Source organism: Hesperophylax consimilis, chromosome 21 (genome assembly GCF_061612785.1).
Source record: "Hesperophylax consimilis isolate HC1 chromosome 21, BYU_Hcon_1.0, whole genome shotgun sequence".
Taxonomy (NCBI): Eukaryota; Metazoa; Arthropoda; class Insecta; order Trichoptera; family Limnephilidae; genus Hesperophylax; species Hesperophylax consimilis.
In genome coordinates this window covers 25,446,188-25,466,854 of record NC_142856.1, presented here as the reverse complement: position 1 = coordinate 25,466,854, position 20,667 = coordinate 25,446,188, and the positions used below count along the sequence as shown (strand labels likewise).

At 33.0% G+C, this 20,667-nt stretch overlaps 1 protein-coding gene across 1 annotated transcript in view; it reads right to left on the bottom strand.

Annotated features, from left to right (window-relative positions):
- The window catches only part of LOC149413791 (uncharacterized), a 28,378-nt gene extending 8,339 nt beyond the window's left edge, over positions 1-20,039 (bottom strand). Inside the window, exons 1-10 of the mRNA XM_089644500.1 lie at positions 19,982-20,039; positions 6,518-6,583; positions 5,072-5,137; positions 4,872-4,937; positions 4,717-4,782; positions 4,559-4,627; positions 4,403-4,450; positions 2,114-2,179; positions 1,947-2,015; positions 74-139 (exon numbers count right to left, since the gene is read on the bottom strand). Coding sequence (XP_089500626.1) covers positions 74-139; positions 1,947-2,015; positions 2,114-2,179; positions 4,403-4,450; positions 4,559-4,627; positions 4,717-4,782; positions 4,872-4,937; positions 5,072-5,137; positions 6,518-6,536 — 535 coding nt within the window. The 5' untranslated portion in view covers positions 6,537-6,583; positions 19,982-20,039. The remainder of the gene's footprint in view (positions 1-73; positions 140-1,946; positions 2,016-2,113; positions 2,180-4,402; positions 4,451-4,558; positions 4,628-4,716; positions 4,783-4,871; positions 4,938-5,071; positions 5,138-6,517; positions 6,584-19,981) is intronic.
- Positions 20,040-20,667: the final 628 nt, after the last annotated feature.

The following is a 20,667-nucleotide window of genomic DNA, read 5'->3' as shown; positions in this document are numbered from 1 at the left end:
TTAACAGATTAACCAAAGTTCATAAACAAAACATAGAATATTATTGCCTTTCAAGTAATAAAAACAGATATACCTCTATCTTCAGAGACCCTATTGGAAGCAACAGCCACACCGCTGGTCTCTGGAATAACATTACTCTCTGAAATAAATAATTTAACAAATTAACCAAAGTTTGTGAACAACACATCTGATAGTATTATTACGCTAGCGTCTGGACGGTCTAGGCCCTCTGATTGGTTGAATTCAAATCGTATGTTTCGGGTAAATTCCGCTAACTTGAAGACCTGATTTCATACTGAAATAGGATTGCCTCATGTGATACGAGATTTCTTCAAAAGCGTCTTTTCTGCTCATATAATTTTTGGATAATATCGAAGAAAATATGTTTTAGAAAGTTAATAATCCATTGGATTAATTACATTACAGTAAAAATTATCCACAATTACGTTTATATATTTAACGTTTGTTAAGATGTCAATCCCTCCTTTACCGGCCGCTGGAGTAGTTTCCCTATTGGCCGACAGAGCGCCTAAGAGCGATATACAAATACGTACAATTTCATTATTTCAAACAACGGTAATTATTTACGTAAAACTACAGTTTTAATACGCATTTACAAATAAAACAAACATTTGATTCAACTTAATGACAATAAACAACAACTCTTTGCATTTACGATTTTGAATATTGATATTTAATATTATTTACGTAAATAATAATTGCGCACCATTTTGACAGAACATCGATATGAAGTCCACGCATAATACGCGTGTGTTTGAAGGAAGTGTAGCATAAATAAACCAATCACAAGTGTACGCTCTGCCAACCCAATAAAAAAACATGAAACACAATCGGAAGCTAGAAACGCTTCGTTGATTGTAAAATTAGCCAACAAATCTCTAATCTGACATGTACTTATGTATAATAAAACAATAATTTTGCAAGGTATATATATATTTATATAATATTTTGGTAATTATTCGGAACCGCTGGACACGGGTAATATGAAATATTTTTAAATAAAACCTTCTGATTTACCTCAATTAATATAAAAGGAATCTGAATGCATTTGGGAAATTTTTAATTTTAGCATTTTAATTTTTAATTATGTAAAATGAAAATTCCCTTCGTTGGATAGGATGACAGCCGGAATAATTTCTATTGATGACATTTTCTTTTGTTGGTATTCCTGATATGAGTGGCTAGAATTTTTACCATTTACTCTATGCAAATACTAGGTAGGTACATTTTTAGCCGAGCTCGAAAAATAAAATAAAGGTATTTAGGTTTGTTTTATAAATAAATAAAATATTTAAAAAAGGTAAGGTTTATTATAGGTTACGTTAGGTTGGATTATTATAGGTTAGGTTGGATTATTATAGGTGAGTTTAGGTTGGATTATTATAGGTTAGGTTAATTATAGGTTAGGTTAGGACATAGGTTGGGTTAGGTTGGATTATACCGACAAAAGAAAATGTCGTCAACAGAAATTATTCCGGCTGTCATCCCATACAACGAAAACGAATTTTCATTTTACGTAATTAAAAATTAAAATGCTAAAATTAAAAATTTTCCAAAAGCTGTCAGATTTCTTTTATAGTAATTAAGGTAAATCAGAAGGTTTTATTTAAAAATATTTCGTATTATCCGTGTCCAGCGATTTCGAATATTTACCTATAATAATTTACCTTTACCCATTTAGGCAATTATTCGGGAAAGGTAAAGTTTTATCCAAACAACTGTCATTCTTATTATGCCTAAATTGAACATTTTATTATTCATTAACTCCTTCCTGTTCCGTGTTTTAACAATATATATATACTCACCCTCTCTCTGTGAATGACCTAATATCTACGTATTAAATGTAACTGTTGTTAGGATAATGTAATATGTTAGTAGTTAGTAGAATAAGATTGAATTTCAAGTAATGTAAAACAGATGTATACCTTCACAACCTCTTAGGACGCTTTTGCCAGCAACAACTACACTGTGGGGCCTTGGGAAGACATTCAACTCTGAAATAAATAATTTAACACATTAACCAAACCAAAGTTCATAAACAAAACATAGAATATAATTTCCTTTCAAGTATGTAATAAAAACAGATGTATACCTCTATCTTTTAGGACCCTTTTGGCGGCAACAGCTACACCGGTGGGCCCTGTGGAGCCATTACACTCTGAAATAAATAATTTAATAAATTAACTGAAGTTCTCTAACAAAACATATAATAATAATAATAAAATGGCATTTATATAGCGCAGTTAAGTGTCAGTTCACTTCAAGTGCGCTTAACTATAACAAACTTAAAAACGGTAATTTAGTATTAGTGGTCATGCTCTTAAAATTATTCCTACAGTGTGCCTTACCCAATACAGAATTGTGCTCTGAAATGAGAATCTTCTGAGCAGACATTTTAAAAAGGTACAATAAGGAGGCAACCGAAACCAAACAATTACATGAAGTTTTAGAATAAGACTTATTATAAAATCTTGAAAAGTACTTTGTTTCTAAGGACGTCTTTTTTGTCCGGAGAACAAAACTTGAAAATCTTGTGATTCAAAGCCAGCTGAGTGAAAGAGTTGTTCAAGACGATTCGTATAGAGAATGTATAGGACGGGGACCTAGGACAGAACCCTGGGGAACTCCAAATTCGATGGGAGTTTCAGGTGATGTACATTTTTTTAAAGTTACTGAGGCTACTCATCCAGACAGGTACGATGTCATCCATTCGAGTGAATCACCTTGAAAGCCAAATTTGGTTTCAAGCACATTTAATAAAATACTATGATCTACTGTGTCAAATGCCGCACTCATGTCAAGAACGGAGATATCAAATCTAACTTACCTGCTTCCATCCCGACGATCAAGTCTGAAATAACCCGCAAAAGAACAGTTTCCGTTGAATGAAACCGTCAATATGTGGATTGATTTTTGGAAAACAGACCAGCGGAGTTCAAGTACTCCACCAATTGTTTGACAACGATTTTCTCAAGCAGTTTTGATAAATAAGGTAGGTTGGATATTGGCCTGTAATTATCTGTATTATCAGTATCAAGATTTTGTTTTTTTGGTATCGGAGTAATAAGTGATTTTTTATGTTTTCCCGGTACAAGTGAATTTACTAGACTTCTGGATAATTGCGGTAATTACAGGTGCTATATCCGGGAGACATTTTTTTAAGAGCCAGGTCGGTATGGGGTCTTGAGCGCATTGCTTGTTTGGGCAAGACTTCACAGCACGTATGAAATCTTCTTCCGTTACGGTTGCAAAAGTAGTGAAGTTACCAGAGAGCGGACTTGTTGCTGTGACAGAAGGCAGTCCTACCCCACTGAGGGCTCGAATTTTTTCAACTTTACTTCTAAAATATGTCGCGAGACTATCTACTTCAAGAGAGGAATCAACCTTAATGTTGCTCTCTCCACAAAAAGTCTTTATATTTGGCCACAGTTTTCGAGGGTGCTTTTCTGACTCAATTTGCTCACACCAAAAGTTAGATTTTTTCTGCGTTACTTCTTCCTTGTAAGCGTTTTGCTTCGCAATTCAAAGTTGCCGATTGCTGAAAGTCAGGTTTCGTCTGTAAAAACCTCTCAAATTTCCGCATTTCTCTTTTCTTCTTGAGACATCTTGAGGTCTCTGTGAAAGACGCACTTTTGTCAAGTAAAGTCAGTAGCATAGAATTACTAACTCTTGTACCTAGCTTTCATAAAACATTTCCTTATCACAGAGCGGCGAGGTTTTCAGTTCTTTGCAAAATGCCTCCAAGTCGAATTCTCTCCAATTTTTGGAGATAACGTATTTGAACTCCAATTTCGGAGGATCGAAGGCAAACGCGTATGTGACGAGACGATGATCTGATAGTCCAATGTCAGTAAAGTGAGTTCTATTCGGGGAAAACCCGACTCAGGAAATTATAACATCAAGTGTACCTCCTGCATCATGAGTAGCTGAGTTCACCCACTGCTCGCATCTGAAGTCACACAGGATTTTGGTGAATTTTTTGGACATGGGATCAGTTTTCTTTCCAAGTGAATATTTACATTTCCTAAAAGGATAACATCGCAATTGTAGTTGGAGGTGCATTCTAGGCGAGATCTGAATTCGTTCAAAAAATTAGCAATCGGTGCGCACGACCCGGGACGGTAGATGGAGATTACGACGAGGGATGCACCATTAGCAGAAGCCCTGCAACTGACGAACTCAAATGTTTTATACACCTGACGTATCCCTATACTGTCTAAGCGAATATCATTTTGCGCTACAATTGCAACTCCCCCGTGATATGTAAAATAAATATTGGTTATATCAGTTTTAATGGGTCTTGTAGCTTCATATACCGAAAACCCGCTTGATCGAGAACATAGAATGTTATTCCCTTTCAAGTAATAAAACAGATGTATACCTCTATCTTCCAGGACCCTTTTGGTAGCGACAGCCACACCGCTGGACCCTGGAAAGACATTACTCTCTTAAATAAATAATTTAACAAATAAACCAAAGTTTGTGAACAATACATAGAATGTGAGTGCCTTTCAAGTAATGTAAAAAAGATGTATACCTTTATGACCTCTAAGGACGCTTTTGCCAGCAACAACTACACTGCGGGTTCTTGGGAAGACTTTCAACTCTGAAATAAATAATTTAACACATTAACCAAAGTTCATGAACAAAACATAGAATATAATTCCCTTTCAAATAATAAAGACGGATGTATACCTCCATCTCCTTGGACCCTTTTGGAAACAACACCTACACCGCTGGGCCCTGGGAAGACATTAAGCTCTGAAATAAATAATTTAACATATTAGCCAAAGTTCATGAACAAAACATAGAATATAATTCCCTTTCAAATAATAAAAACAGATGTATACCTCCATCTTCTAGGACCCTTTCGGCAGCGACAACCTTACTGCTGGGCCCTGGGAAGACATTAAGCTCTGAAATAAATAATTTAACACATTAACTAAAGTTACATTACGCTCTAAAAATAAATAAGTGAATAAATTAACTGAAGTTCGTGAACAAAACATAGAATGCTATTCCCTTTCAGGTAATAAAAACAGATGCGTACCTCCATCTTCTAGGACCTTTTTGGCAGCAACACCTACACCACTGGGCCCTGGGAAGTCATTAAACTCTGAAATAAATAATTTAACACATTAATTAAACAAAATAAAACAAACACTTAGTTTTAAACCACTTTATTTTTAGGTATATTCGTCGACCGGTTTCGATTGGACTCAATCTTCTTCAGGACAATAAAATATAATACTAAATTATAATACAGAGCAAGGTATAAGGTAAACATAAAAGAAAGAGAAAGTAGGTAGTAGAGGGAGAGAACATCAGAGACTGGTTGGTGGAGGGGGAGGGGTATGGAGAGGGGTTGGGGGAGGACCAAAGGAAGGGTGGGGGTTACGGGTTAGGTTGGAGCAAGGAAACAACTTTAAAATCAGGCTGTTGGTTAGTTCTATCTGTTTATTTAAAATTTGGGAATTATTTTTCGTTGATTTAGAAATTTCCAAAGCTTCTAAGTTATTCAGGAGTATTCCTATTTTATTTTTATGAATTATTTGGACTCCCGTATTTTTATTAAATGTGTGGTTAGTATTGATTAAATGTTCGGCAAATTCTGAGAAACCTGTGTTTGTTAAGCACCTGATATGTTCTTTAACTCTAATATTTATATTTCGCGTGGTTTTACCTATATAGGTTGCTGGGCAATCGTTGCAATTTAGTCTATAGATGCCAGAGTGGCTTAATTGATCCTCTTTGTCTTTAGAATTAATTCAAATTTTTGCTAAGTTATTGTTAGTATAGAAGGCCGGCCTTATTTCTGAAGGAAGTTTAGATATGCAAAGGGAAGACAATTTACTTATATACAAAATTCTACGCCATTGGGTGGCAGCATTATTATTATTAATAGTTGGGAGGGCATTATATAGGAATTTATTTGTTGTGATTCGGCGAAGTTTTTTTGAGAGGATTTTATCAATTAGATCGGAGTCATATCCGTTGTTGATGGCTATTTGTTTAATTGTAAGTAGTTCATTAGAAAAATTATTATTAGATAAGGGGATAGTAACAAGCCGGTGAATCATACTGTGGAAAGAGGAGTGTTTGTGTGACATAGGGTGGTTGGAGGTATTATGTATTATAGTGTCGGTAAATGTAGGTTTTCTATAAATGTTGAAGCTAATTTTGTTGTTAATAATGGTTAAAGAGAGATCTAGAAAATTTAAGTTGGAGTTTATGCCTATCTCTAGTGTGAACTGGATTTTTGTGTGGAGGGAATTAAGGAGTGATAGGAAGGCATTGAGTTGACGGTCTGAGCCCGTCCAAATACAAATTATATCGACGAATATACCTCAAAATAAAGTGGTTTAAAACTAATTGTTTGTTTCATTTTGTATAATGTCAAGCCACAAAGTGTTTGCTTTCTTCGATACATTAATTAAAGTTCACGCACAAAACATAGAATATAATTCCCTTTCAAATAATAAAAACGGATGTATACCTCCATCTTCTAGGACCATATTGGCAGCGACAACCGTACTGCTGGGACCTGGGAAGACATTAAGCTCTGAAATAAATAATTTAACACATTCACTAAAGTTACATTACGCTCTAAAAATAAATAAGTGAATAAATTAACTGAAGTTCGTGAACAAAACATAGAATATTATTCCTTTTCAGGTAATAAAAACAGATGCGTACCTCCATCTTCTAGGACCTCTTTGGCAGCAACACCAACACCACTGGGCCATGGGAAGACATTAAGCTCTGAAATAAATAATTTAACACATTAATTTAAATAATTTAACACATTTCATTACTCACATTAGTCTAGTGTTGACGTATTTCTGTGCCAGCTTCAAAATATCAAAGAATAAACAAAACAACCAGTAGAGAATTAACTAAAAGTGGTCAATTTTATAAAACGAAGATTGCGCAAAAGGCCAGCGTAATTATTTTTCCCAAAAAGTGTGTTTTTTATCTCTCAAAGTAGATTTGTGCTTGGGAATTGTAACACAATTTTAATAATCTGTGACACAGTGACCATAAGATTATAGTTTTCAAGGAATCATTCACAATAAGATCTAAAGAGTTACGAAGGCGTGCACATTCAAGGAAAAAGTGTATATTTTTTATGTGAACTCTCGTATCAACTTCTAAAATGGTTACAAAATGCAGTGCCTGTGAAATCAACATTGAGGTTCCTTCAGACTTTATAACGTGTTCGATTTGTGATGATGGCTACCACATAATGTGTGCTGGAATAGGAGAAAACTCTCGCAGAGGTAAAAGTCAACAAAATTGGAGATGCAAAAAATGCTCTAAACCCCAAAAAGTGAATAAAATGAAAAGTGTTGGAAATACTTTGAGTGAATGCAATCAAGAACTGCCACCTTTTGAATTACAAGCAAAACAATATGCCAACTCACAGAAATCTACCTCCGCCCAATCTTTCACTAATGTAAACTCATCGAAATCAAACATAGATGGCGCTAGTCAACAATTAACAGTGGAATTATTAATAAATGAACTGGATTCTTTTAAGTCTGCAATGATCTCTCTTGTAGACAAGAAACTCGACATGTATGCTAAAAAATATGAAGAAATTTTAAAACAAAACAATGAACTGATTAAGGGGGAAGTATCATAAATAGCGCTAAACATCACTTTGTATTTACCTAGTAAAAGGAATACCACTAATAATTTATCTAAAAATTCTATAGGGGTAGTTAGAAAAATGTCTTATGTTACGAGTGAATTAAATTTTTTTATCGTAAACTTTTTTATTCTATATGAAATACACATTGCAACTTTACGTAAAACTTCAAAAATGCCTTCGCTGGAAGCAGAATAGCTCCTATCAGAGAGATTTTTTTTTTAAATCCATCGGTAATCTCAAAGTAAATATGATACAGGTAATTTTAAATAAATAAAAAACACTTTAACATATATGGATTTTTGTTGTGATTCAATTAAACTTCCCGAATATTTCAATTATTTTCCGTCATACAAAATCCTATGGATGAAATCATTATCCATGGCTTGACCGAACACCGCCAGTCACTGTCAGTCTCGAGGTGAATTCAGAAGTGAGAGCACGCTTATTTTGTTTACTCTCCAGTCCTCGGCCAACTTTCAAATTTCTAATAGGAATCCATAGGAGATTGGTGCTATAGCCAAGGGGTAAGTGGAAATTAAATATTATTTATTATCTTATATATAATTTGAAACTTGTTTTACGGTCTTAATTTTTTTTTACCTTTTTCAGGTACCAATATGTAAATAATAAAGAGGCACATACATGGGAAATAATAAAGGGACTTGCGCGTACAGCGCCTTAAGAAAGAGACCGCTCCACTGGAGGAAAAGAAGAATAAGGTTTGTCAAAATACATCATTCCGATGGACACGTTTTCTACAAATTTTTACCGACTTCGATAGAAGTCGGTAAAACGGAGTAGGTGGTGACTTGAACTCGGATCTAATTTCAAAATGCATTATTTCGGCATCAATCATAAATTTCTCCAGTTCTCTACCGATTTAGTTCAAAATCGGGATAAGGGAGTTTGGATGTGCACTGAACTCGGATCTAATGTCAAAATGCATAATTTCAGCATCCATCTTGGATTTCTTCAGTTCTCTACCGATTTAGTTCAAAATCGGGATTAGGGAGTTTAGGTGTGCATTGAACTCGGATCTAATGTCAAAATGCATAATTTCAGTATCCATCTTGGATTTCTTCAGTTCTCTGCCGATTTAGTTCAAAATCGGGATAAGGGAGTTTGGATGTGCATTGAACTCGGATCTACGTCAAAAAACATAATGTTGGCATCCATTTTGAATTTCTCGAGTTTTCTACTGATTTGGTTCAAAATCGGGATTAAGGAGTTTGGATGTGCACTGAACTCGGATCTTATGTCATAACTTCAGCATCCAGCTTGAATTTCTTGAGTTTTCTGCCGATTTGGTGCAAAATCTGGATTACGGAGTTTGGAGATGGACTTTGCGAGACTAGTGTGAAGGTGCTCTCAACGATTCTAGCGATTCCTTTCAAACTGTCGCTAAGATTTTTTCTTAGTTTATGTACTTCATTCTACTTTTTTTGTATATCTAAGTTAATATTGTAAAATATATTCTTTCCCGAGTACGAAAAAAAAAAAACATTGAAATAAATTTTCGAATTACATTCATGATTTACAAATAAACTTTTTTTCCATTTCTATCGCACTTAATATATAATCAAAAAATATTTGTCGTAACTTAATTTTACGTTTTCCCTTTTTTCACACCCATTGCTTTCTGGTAATATTATATTAAAAAAACAGTTATTGTCATTACACAAACCATACAATCAAATTTATGAACCAAATATCTTTTCCAAGTCAAAACACGATTAGATTATATGTGACTTTGAGTAAAAAACTGAGACGTCAAAAAAGGTCCAGGGCGTAAAAGATGTGACTGTATATCCATTATTTTGCTAATATGATTTTTATTCTGTGAAGTTGTATCCATTATTTAGTAAATAAATATAAATTTTATAAAGCACGTGTAGTTTTATTTCGTATTTTATCAAAATGCTGACTGATTTATCAAAACCGTGTCAATCATCCCCCTATCTACTCAAAAGACGCAGGTGTTGGTTTTGAAACCGCATCTGTTCTGGCGGACGACGGATTCGTTTACAAGTAGCAATAATACCTAACTGTACTGAAGTCGAGATTTGATACCGTCCCCTTAAGTCACTTCAATATATTTCGGACCAACAAGAAGAGCTAAAAAATCGAGTCACTGTTTTAGAGACATCACACGAAAAAGTGAACGCGGAACTTATTGATTTAAAAAATCAGAATTTTAGTTTATCTAACACAATCGATAAACAAGACGATAGAATTGATAAACTGGAATACTTGAACCAATCATGTAATATCGAGATGAGGGGCATTCCGGAATCCAACGCAAATAACAATATGGAAGTGCTCTTTAAAATATCAAAAATTATCAATTTCGAGGACGCAACAGAAAACGTGCATTCGGCAATCAAAAAAATGTACAGGACGGGGCCGAAAATCTTAGAAAAAGTCCTAGGTCCATCATTGCAACATTTTATAACAATCAAGCAAGGGATAATTTTCTATACAAATTGAAAACATACCTAAAAGCCACAACACCCAGCAGCAATAAATTAAACACATACGATTTAGGATTATCGCAAGATGCCAAAAGAATTTATATATCAGATCATCTAACACAAAAAGGTAAATTTTTATTAGCGCAAACAAAACAAATCACATCTTTTCAGGGCTATTAGAAATATTCTCTGCATTAAAGACATGAAAAGAATTTACTTTGCCATGTGTAATTCCTTATTAGATTATGCTTCCTTAGGTTGGGGAGGTTGTACTAAAACAATACTTGATTCCTTAGCAAAAGCTCAGAAATCACTTCTTAAAGTTATACTTAAAAAACCGTTCAGATACCCTAGTGATTCATTGTTTGAAGAGTTTGGTGTTCTAGATGCAAGGCAATTATATCATATTACATACCCAAAGAACGCGTCACCAATACACTTCCGTACTCCATTATCACGATACTAGACATGCTAAGAGGAACCCAGTTGTTCCTCCCACCACTTCTTCATCCTTAGCTCAAAGACAATTCTCATACTTAGGCCCTAAATCGCTTAATCTTATTCCCGATGCATGGAAATCAAAAAGTGCTAACATTCTCCGAAATCTGGTAAATAATTGGCTTCTGATCTTGGGGAGAGATGAATGCGAAAATATGCTAATTAACAGTCATTAAACTTGCTTTTCTTAAATGTCGTTTTTCGAACTACCCTGTATTTTATGTGTTTACCCATAGACATTAATCTCGAGAAACTAACTTCTAAAATTATTTTAGAAAATTGGCTCTCCACTCTAAACTCCACAGACGTAGACATTGCTTTTAATACCTTCTCTGAAACTCTCTTGCAACATATTGAGGATGTCACTGAAGAATCCCATGTGAATAATTCAAAAAATAAAAAAACTGAAACCATGGATAACAGAAGGCCTAATATTTGTATTAAAAAACGGGACAAGCTTTACAAAAACTTACTCAATAATCCAGACATTCAAGCCCAAATATTTTATAAAAGGTACAGAAATATATGTAATAATATCATTAAAACCACAAAAGAAAACTACTACAAAGAAAAACTGTCCAGAGTCGGTAATAATAACAAACAAATTTGGAATATCGTCAAAGAAATATCTAACACTGATCACCCAGTACAACCAATCAATAAATTAAACATCAACGGCCAAGACACCTCCCTAAATGACCATCCAGACACTGTGACCAATCACATAAATGAATACTTTTGCAATATCGGTAAAAATCTAGCATCAAAGATTTTAAATAAGACATCAACCGATGAAAATGCCCTTGCCGACATTATCAATCAATGTGCCAGTGAAACAGATAATATACTCACCTTAAACCCGACCAACTACGATGAAATTTCTCAAACTATTAGACAATTAAAGCCCTCTCATTCGTGCAATCATGACAAAATTTCCTCAACTATACTAAAAACAGTTGAACCCTTTATAATCCATCCATTAGTACATATCATTAACCTCAGTCTCACTAAAGGTGAATTCCCAAACAAACTCAAACTTCCCCTAGTTCAACCAATTTTTAAGTCCGGAAATCCTACTGACATAACAAACTACAGACCAATTTCTATATTATCATCACTATCAAAAATTATTGAAAAAATAGTAAAAAAAAAGACTTATCGACCATCTTACAAAATATAACATACTCTCGTCAAACCAGTATGGCTTTAGAGAAGGACTAAATACAGATTGAGCTATTTTAGAACTAACATCACATATAACACAAGCCTTAGACAAAGGTGATAAATGTTTGGCAGTATTTCTGGATTTAGCTAAGGCATTTGATACAGTATCTCATCCAATCCTTCTAGCCAAGCTCAAAAAAATCGGAATAAAGAATAAGGCATTTGATTGGTTCAAATCGTACCTCACAGACAGAAAGCAATGTGTTAAGCTACCATCGCATAAACCATCCCATTCAACTAGCATTAACTTTGGTGTGCCACAGGGCAGTGTACTCGGTCCCACACTTTTTCTCATTTATATCAATGACTTATGTAAACTATCTATTATTGATGGCAATATAATCACTTTCGCCGATGACACTGCCCTAGTACTAAAAAGTAAGACATGGGAAGAAACATTTCATAGAGCGGATCTAACATTGCAAATTATTAAACAGTGGTTGGATGATAATCTACTCACCCTAAACATAACTAAAACGAAATATATAACGTTTAGTCTTAATATTCCGAGTCAGCCTTCAATCAATCGTACACTAAAAATACATTCTTGTAGAGATAACTCTAGTTGTCTGTGCAATCCACTAGAACGAGTAGATTCCATTAAATATTTGGGTGTAATAATTGACAATAAACTACGATGGGAAGATCACGTAATAAATGTTACAAACCGTATACGGAAACTGGCATATATCTTCAGGTCATTACGAAATATTCTAAATAAAAATACACTAAAAACGGTATACTTTTCTTTTTGCCAATCAATTATATCTTACGGTATAGTAGTCTGGGGAGGATGCTCTAACACGATATTAGATCCATTAATTAAAGCTCAAAAATTGATAATGCGGACTATTTACAAAGTACACTTTATTCACCCCACGAAGGACTTATTTAACGACTTCAAAGTACTCAACATAAAATCCTTCGTCAAAAACATATCCGTCATATCCGTCATATACATATACGTCAAAAACATATCCTCCTACTATAAATTCAAACATACGAAAAAAAATATTTTTGAATCGACCCATAATACAAGATATTCCAACAAATCCAATTATAATATTCCCCCAATAAAAACCTCAATGGCACAAAGACAATTTAACTTTCTTGCTCCAAAACTATTCAATAATTTAACGTTAGAAATAAAATCAATAGCCAAATACGACAGTTTCAGGAAAGCGCTCGGGGATTTTTTGATGTGTGATTGTTATAGTGTTAGTAGCCTATTCCAAGTACTCAGATAGAGGTGTATATATTGTTTATATGCGTGAGGATGCGTCATATGGGTGTATGTATACATGTGTTGTTATATGTATATAGGTATGTCTGCTGCTATATACACATGTGTGCTTACATGCACACATATTAAAAATTATATATATAATTATGTACATTTTTACAATCTAATGCTAATTTACTTCTTTCTCCTTTCTAATTTCTATCTTCTACTTTTTATTACAATTTTTCCAAAATTTTAGCTTCATCTATAGTTACTAATTTCATATGTTTACACTAGATTTCATATTTCATACAAAGTAATTACACTCAATTGGTCACCATGAAACAGGCAGCCGCCTAGTATGGTGATTCATTATATCTACTTTATGTAAATTTCAAAACAATGTAACATGTATTAAATAAAAAAATAAAAATATTAGTAGACCTGCCCTAAGTAATTAAAAGCGTATTATTCCCCACTCCCCATACCGGTTCCATTGGAGCCGGCTGTGCTCGCGTATGGCCTCAAGTGAATTTAGAAAACGTGACGTCATCATTCTTGTGCGAACTATGGTCGAGGCATCATCGGTTCATTTTACGAAATAACACGGCAAAATGGTGAATTGTACTATGAAAACTTGTAAAAATAGATGTGAAAAAGAGAATAAACCCAATTGTTGTATTACATTCCATATATAAGCATTATTTTACTTTATTTTAAGCATATTCACATCGTATAATATGGATCGGTTGTAGAAACATATACTATCACATCGAGATACGTCTGAACACAAAGCTGGTTGGTTGCTGGGAAGTAAATTATGAACATTTATAAAAGTGTCTTATCTAAATACGTAAACGAAATATTCGACTCTGAAATTCGTCATTCGTCATTCTACCGTGGTAGTGTGTAGACGTGTTTATAGAAAGACAATACATTATTAGAGAATTGTCACATTTATCTAAGTTTTGCCGGGAGCGAGGTGTTCCGCGAGGCGGTCACAAGCTTAACCCATTATGGACGTGCTGTCGATAATAGAAAACATAAAATTAGAAATTTCAAATATTTCTACGGTAAAGGACTCGAAAGCTAAAAATAATCTGGAATTAAATATAAAACTATTAGAAGAAAAATGGACTCAGGAAAAAATATCTTTTCAAAACGAGATTGTTTGTCTGCAGTCAAAACTAATTGAAAAATTAGAAAAAAAAATCGAGAATACGAGCTATTTTGAAAAAAAAACATACGCAAGTTGTCTCAAAGTAATCCCGGAATCCAAATTCTCATTGATCATCAAAGGTGAAGATTCGAACATGACATCGGATGCTATTAAAGAACAAATCGTAAAGAAAATTAAAATAGCAAACTTGGGTATCGCAGTGAACGGAATACGAAAAGCCTCGCAAAATAAATTAATTATATCTTGTCCTTCAAAAGAACATGCAGAGAAATTGACAGATGAAATCAATAAAACCCTTAAAAAAAACATGGTTGCAGAGGAATTAAGAAAGAAAAATCCAAAAATATTCATAAGAAATCTTCAAGTAGATTTAACTGAAGAGGACATAATTGAGGCAATAAAAACACAAAACGATGGAATAAAAGATATCATGAATAGCGATACTAAAAACACGATTAAACTAATAAAAATGTTTAAACCAAAAAACCAAAATGGACTCACTAATTATATATTTGAAACCAGCGGAGCAGTAAGGTCTTACCTCATGGAAAAGGAAAAAATTAACATTGGTTTTAGCAGAGTACGAGTGGAAGATGCCAGCCCCTTGACGCAATGCTACCATTGTCTCAAATTTGGTCACACTGCATTAAAATGTTTTAATAAGGACAAACGTGCGACGTGTTTACATTGCGCAAAAGATCACGAATGGAAGGAATGCCCTAACAAAAACACTGAAGAAAAATGTAGTAACTGTGCACATCAGAACACCTTATTCAAGATGACCCTAAATACCAATCACAAAGCTAATAATACTAATTGTTCTTACTACAAAAAGATGATGCATATCGCTCAAAGTCGTATAGACTATGATTAGGTATGTATTATAATTCTAAAAAACAATTACAATGCTAATCACAATTTTTTCATTTTTTAACTTCATATTATCACTTTCATTTATGCATCGTAATGTATATAATTTATTGAGACATAAATATTTCATATCCTTGCCGAAAATTTTTGCCATTTATGTTACAATGCATTATCCCATTGCCACAGTGTTAAACGCTAGTATACTGAAATCTATGATTATATTGATGTTCGCGCACTCTTCGTGTATTCGTATGTGTAGAAAAAGTTCAATATGTAATTATTGTTGCCAATTAGTAAACCTACCTTGTTCTGTACAAAACTATAATCTAACCTGGAACATATCGGAAATACTAACTGCTATATTGTTATGTATCTATCGTATTTATATTTATAAATCCCAATACATGTTTATATATTATTGCTGCCAATTAAAATATTATTCTATATGGGTGACTTGAACTGTGATTTTGATTCAGCAGAAATAGATTATGAACGCACGTCAATTTTTGAAAACTGGGCTACAAAAAAACATGTGTTAGGAAATAATAAAATAACTGCCCTCAACTTAAATATACGATCTTTATCTAAATATTGGGACACTTTACTATTAATTGTTTCTAGCTCTTTGAGAAACATCGACTTAATTTCGCTATGCGAAACGTCTATTAATGAAAATAATATAAATCTTTATAAATTACCGGGATTTAATTCGTACCATTTTTGTCGAACAAAAAGATCGGGTGGCGGTATTATTGTGTACGTGAAAGATCACCTTACATTTGAAAAAATAAATATTATGACTAATAATTTTGAATGCGTTTACGGAACCATTTCAGTAAACAAACATATTCGCTTACATCTTTTAGCAATATATAGACCGCCTAATACAAAAAAAAAAATATTTCTTGATGAGCTGGAGACAATATTGGGAAATATTGATATAAAAGAATCCGTATTGGTTCTAGGTGATACGAATATTAACTTATTAAATGTACACGAACCCATAACTATGCAATATGAAAACCTCATGTCTCATTTTGGAATGACCAGATGTATAAATGATGTGACTAGAGAAGCGATATTGACTAATTATGTAACGGCTTCATGTTTAGACCATATCTATGTAAGAGTGAAGGAGACGACCGAAATCAGTTCATGCGTATGCGATTCAATAATAGCTGACCACTACCTAACTGCAGCTAGTATTAACTTCTGTTACTATGATAAATGTACCGTCGACAAATCGCACCAAGAGTATTACACTGCACTATCGGACAAAAGGATTGATTTATTGATCGAAATCACCGATTGGAATGCAATGTTAAAATTGTCTGAACCAAACATTATTTATGCAGAATTAAAATCGATTTTTAAAAATATTTATGAAAAAAGTACCTTTACAAAATTAAAAACAAAAAAATTTCGAAATAACCAAAAAACTTGGATGAATGACAGTCTCGCTGAAAGTATTCTAATACGAGATGCCATGTGGAAAAAGTGGAAAAACACGCCTAATAATAAAAAATATGAAATCTCTTTCAAAAAATATAGAAATAAACTTAATAAACAAATATTAAACACAAAAAAGGCATACTATAATAACAAATTTAATCACTGTTTCAAGAACATTAAAAAAACATGGAATGAAATTAATACAATTTTGGGTAGGAAAAATAAATCTGGTTGCGATGAAGTCTTATCTAAATATTTCCTAAAGTCACAATCTTCTGATGCAGTGGCAGAAAATTTTGCTAACTTTTTTGATGAAGGAGTTAATAAGTTGTTACATGAATGTGATTTCCGAGCGTCTAATCACTTGCAAGAATCCCTACCGCATTCAATGTACTTACCTAGAGCTAATGCTAAGCAAATTGAATATATTATCGGAGGTATGAAAAATTCAAAGTCACCGGGCATAGATCTAATTCGTATGTTTGATTTAAAAAAACATGTCAAATTACTTAGCCCTGTTATTGCTCACTTTATCAACAGAATAATCGATACCAGCCTCATCCCCGATGAATTAAAAAATAGCATTGTAAGACCTATTTTCAAAAATGGAGATCACTCCGAAATTAACAATTACAGGCCAATTTCTATTCTCCCGGCACTAGAAAAAATTTTAGAAAAATATATTTCGATAAATTTAGATAAATATTTGAATAATTTGAATATTATAGATGAATGCCAGTACGGGTTCCAGAAAAAAAAAAGTTGTGATAAATTGCTGGAAAAATTTTCTGATTTTATAAATTCTCAACTTAATTCTAAAAAACATGTACTGGTGCTTTTTATTGACTACTCAAAAGCTTTTGACACTCTCAGCCATATACAATTAATTAAGGTTCTTGAAAACATTGGAATCCGGGGTAAACTCCTCTCATTCTTTAAAAACTACTTAACTAATAGAAAAATGAACGTAAAGATTTTAAATGATATGAGTAAAGGAAGACATATTAAATCAGGAGTACCGCAAGGATCAATTTTAGGTCCAAAATTGTACATTATATATGTTATTGTTATGTCAAAACTCTTTAAAAAGGCCTTTAGATTCATTTTTGCTGACGATACTGCACTTGTAGTATCCAATGAAAATCCTATCATAGCTATTCAACAATTGCAAAGTGACTTTAACGAGCTACTTAAATGGGCTCATGATGTTGGTTTAATTATTAATGTTAAAAAAACAAAATGTATGTATGTAAAATCACCAAGCCTGGGAATATGGAATATACCCAAAATAATTGCTCATAATTCTGAATGTATTCATAGAAAAATTGAAAATATTTGCCACTGTGAAACAATTGACTTTACTAACGAATATACTTATCTGGGACTAATAGTAGACAATAAATTTAAATGGGATAAACAAGTGGCTAAAATCTGTAACCAGCTCCGATCTTTTGCAAGTAATTTTTATAAACTGAAATTTGTTTTGCCTCATTGTACTCTTAAAATAATTTATTTTTCTATGGTCGAATCCATACTCAGATATGGCATACGAACTTGGGGGCACTCAAGCAATATTTATATTAAATATATACAAAACTTACAAATTGCTATAATAAAAAAAATTGTACCACCGAATATCTACAGACAAAGAAGTAATCTAAAACTACTGTATGGTTCTGAGGGCCTACTTCCAATAAAGGGTCTTCTTTGGTACATTATTATAATGGATAATGAGGGAGATAGCAAATATAAAAAGCAACCGGTGCATAATCACACAACAAGATTCACTGAAAATAAGGGCCTCATTATTCCAAGAGTAACAAATAAGTATGGAAGCCGAACGCTTAAATATTTAATACCAGAGATTTTCAATAAATTTAATAATTATTTTAAACCTCAGAATAATGAGAGACCCTGCCCCAAAAACACTAAGCGTTGGCTAATAAGCGACGAATCAATGTATCTCTGAACATTATTATTGATGTATTCCTGAACATCTCAACGTACCTGCCTAAATAATTTGTATATAGGTAGGTACTTTGATATATATTATTTTGTGATATTGTTTATTGTATAATTTTGTGTCATACATGTATTAAAAATTAAAAATGTTTTATATATATTATTTGTAGAACCTACAGACAAGCCGTCATGTGTGACAGCTTTGTGGGACTGCATATACCTGTATCTTTAAAAATTTATAATAAATAAAAAAAAAAAAAAAAAAAAAAAAAAAAAAAAAATAGAAGAAATTTATCTTGCCGAATTTGGACTTCGCAAATTTGTTCATAACGTGGCGAGTAATTTGCGCTCCCATGTAAAAATGTCTATTCATTCAAAAGCAGATTTTACTTTTAAGAACTAAATGTTGATATTATAATGCGAGATGCCTATTTACTGTCAGATTGATTTATTGACGAATCACAGTCAGCTTTCCTCTCTGCGTCCCGCAACTCTTGTTTTAACCCCTCGTCCTTAACTTCTCGTCTATTATATTCATATGTCTGTGTGTTTACCATTGTAAATTCAAAATCTGCTTATAACCTTTCTTCACATATTTTTATTTTATTTTTCCTTGTTTTAGTTTCTCAACTCTCTTTTAAATTTTAAATATTAATTTCATCTTAATAAAAAGTAAAATTTCATTTTGATAAACTCACATGTCAATAATTTTTTACTATATTGCTATTTTTGAATTATCATATTTGAATATTCTTTTAGTCTATTCTCTACGTTCATATTATTTAAAATATATAGTTATCAACTTCTTATATCAACCAAGAAAACTTTTCATATTACATATTTATAAAGTGCAATAACTAAGTAAAAGTCAATACACTAGACTAAACAAGAATCGCATTTAATAAATCTGCCTATATCTGACTGTCCTAAAACAGGTAATCTCCTAGTTGGACAGCCAAAGATCACTGTAATATGTAATATGTAATGTTTTTTAAAAATTAATAAATAATTAAAGTTCACGAACAAAACATAGAATATAATTCCCTTTCAAGTAATAAAAACAGATGTATACCTCCATCTTCTAGAACCCTTTTGTCACCAATAACCACACCGCTGGGCTCTGGGGAGACGTCAAGCTCTGAAATAAATAATTTAACATATTAGCCAAAGTTCATGAACAAAGCATATAATATAATTCCCTTTCAAGTAATAAAAACAGATGTATACCTCCATCTCCTAGGACCCTTTCGGCAGCGACAACCTTACTGCTGGGCCCTGGGAAGACATTAAGCTCTGAAATAAATAATTTAACACATTAACTAAAGTTACATTACGCTCTAAAAATAAATAAGTGAATAAATTAACTGAAGTTCGTGAACAAAACATAGAATGTTATTCCCTTTCAGGTAATAAAAACAGATGCGTACCTCCATCTTCTAGGACCTTTTCGGCAGCAACACCTACACCACTGGGCCCTGGGAAGACATTAAGCTCTGAAATAAATAATTTATCACATTAACTAAAGTTACATTACGCTCTAAAAATAAATAACTGAATAAGTTCATGAACAAAACATCAATAACTCAATAACATATATATATAATACGAGGGTGGGTCCATAAGTCCTTAGAAAGGCCGACAGGTGGCGCGACTAGTACTGTAAGCGGTTTGTTTTCATGCTACTACCGATTCAGTATGCTGCGAAGTTTCAAGCAGATTGGTCGGGTTGTCGTGTGTTTCTCGTACATTTAAAAAAAAAAATTTTGCTTGTTTACAAAAATGGAGAAAATTGAGTTTAGAGCTGTTATTAAACATTTTAATATAAAAGGGTTAACAGCAAAGGAAATAAAAAATGAGTTGGATTTAGTTCACGGCACATCTGCTCCTTCACTTGCAACTATTTATAACTGGTTAAATGAATTTAAACGTGGTCGTACATCAACAAGGGATGAACCACGCTCAGGACGTCCTGTAGAGGTGACTACACCAGAAATGATCAATAAAATCCACGATATGGTGTTAAGTGACCGAAGATTAAAGTTGAGTGAGATAATTGAGGTTACAGGGATCTCAAAAGGTAGCGTCATTTCTATTTTACATGACAAATTGGGCA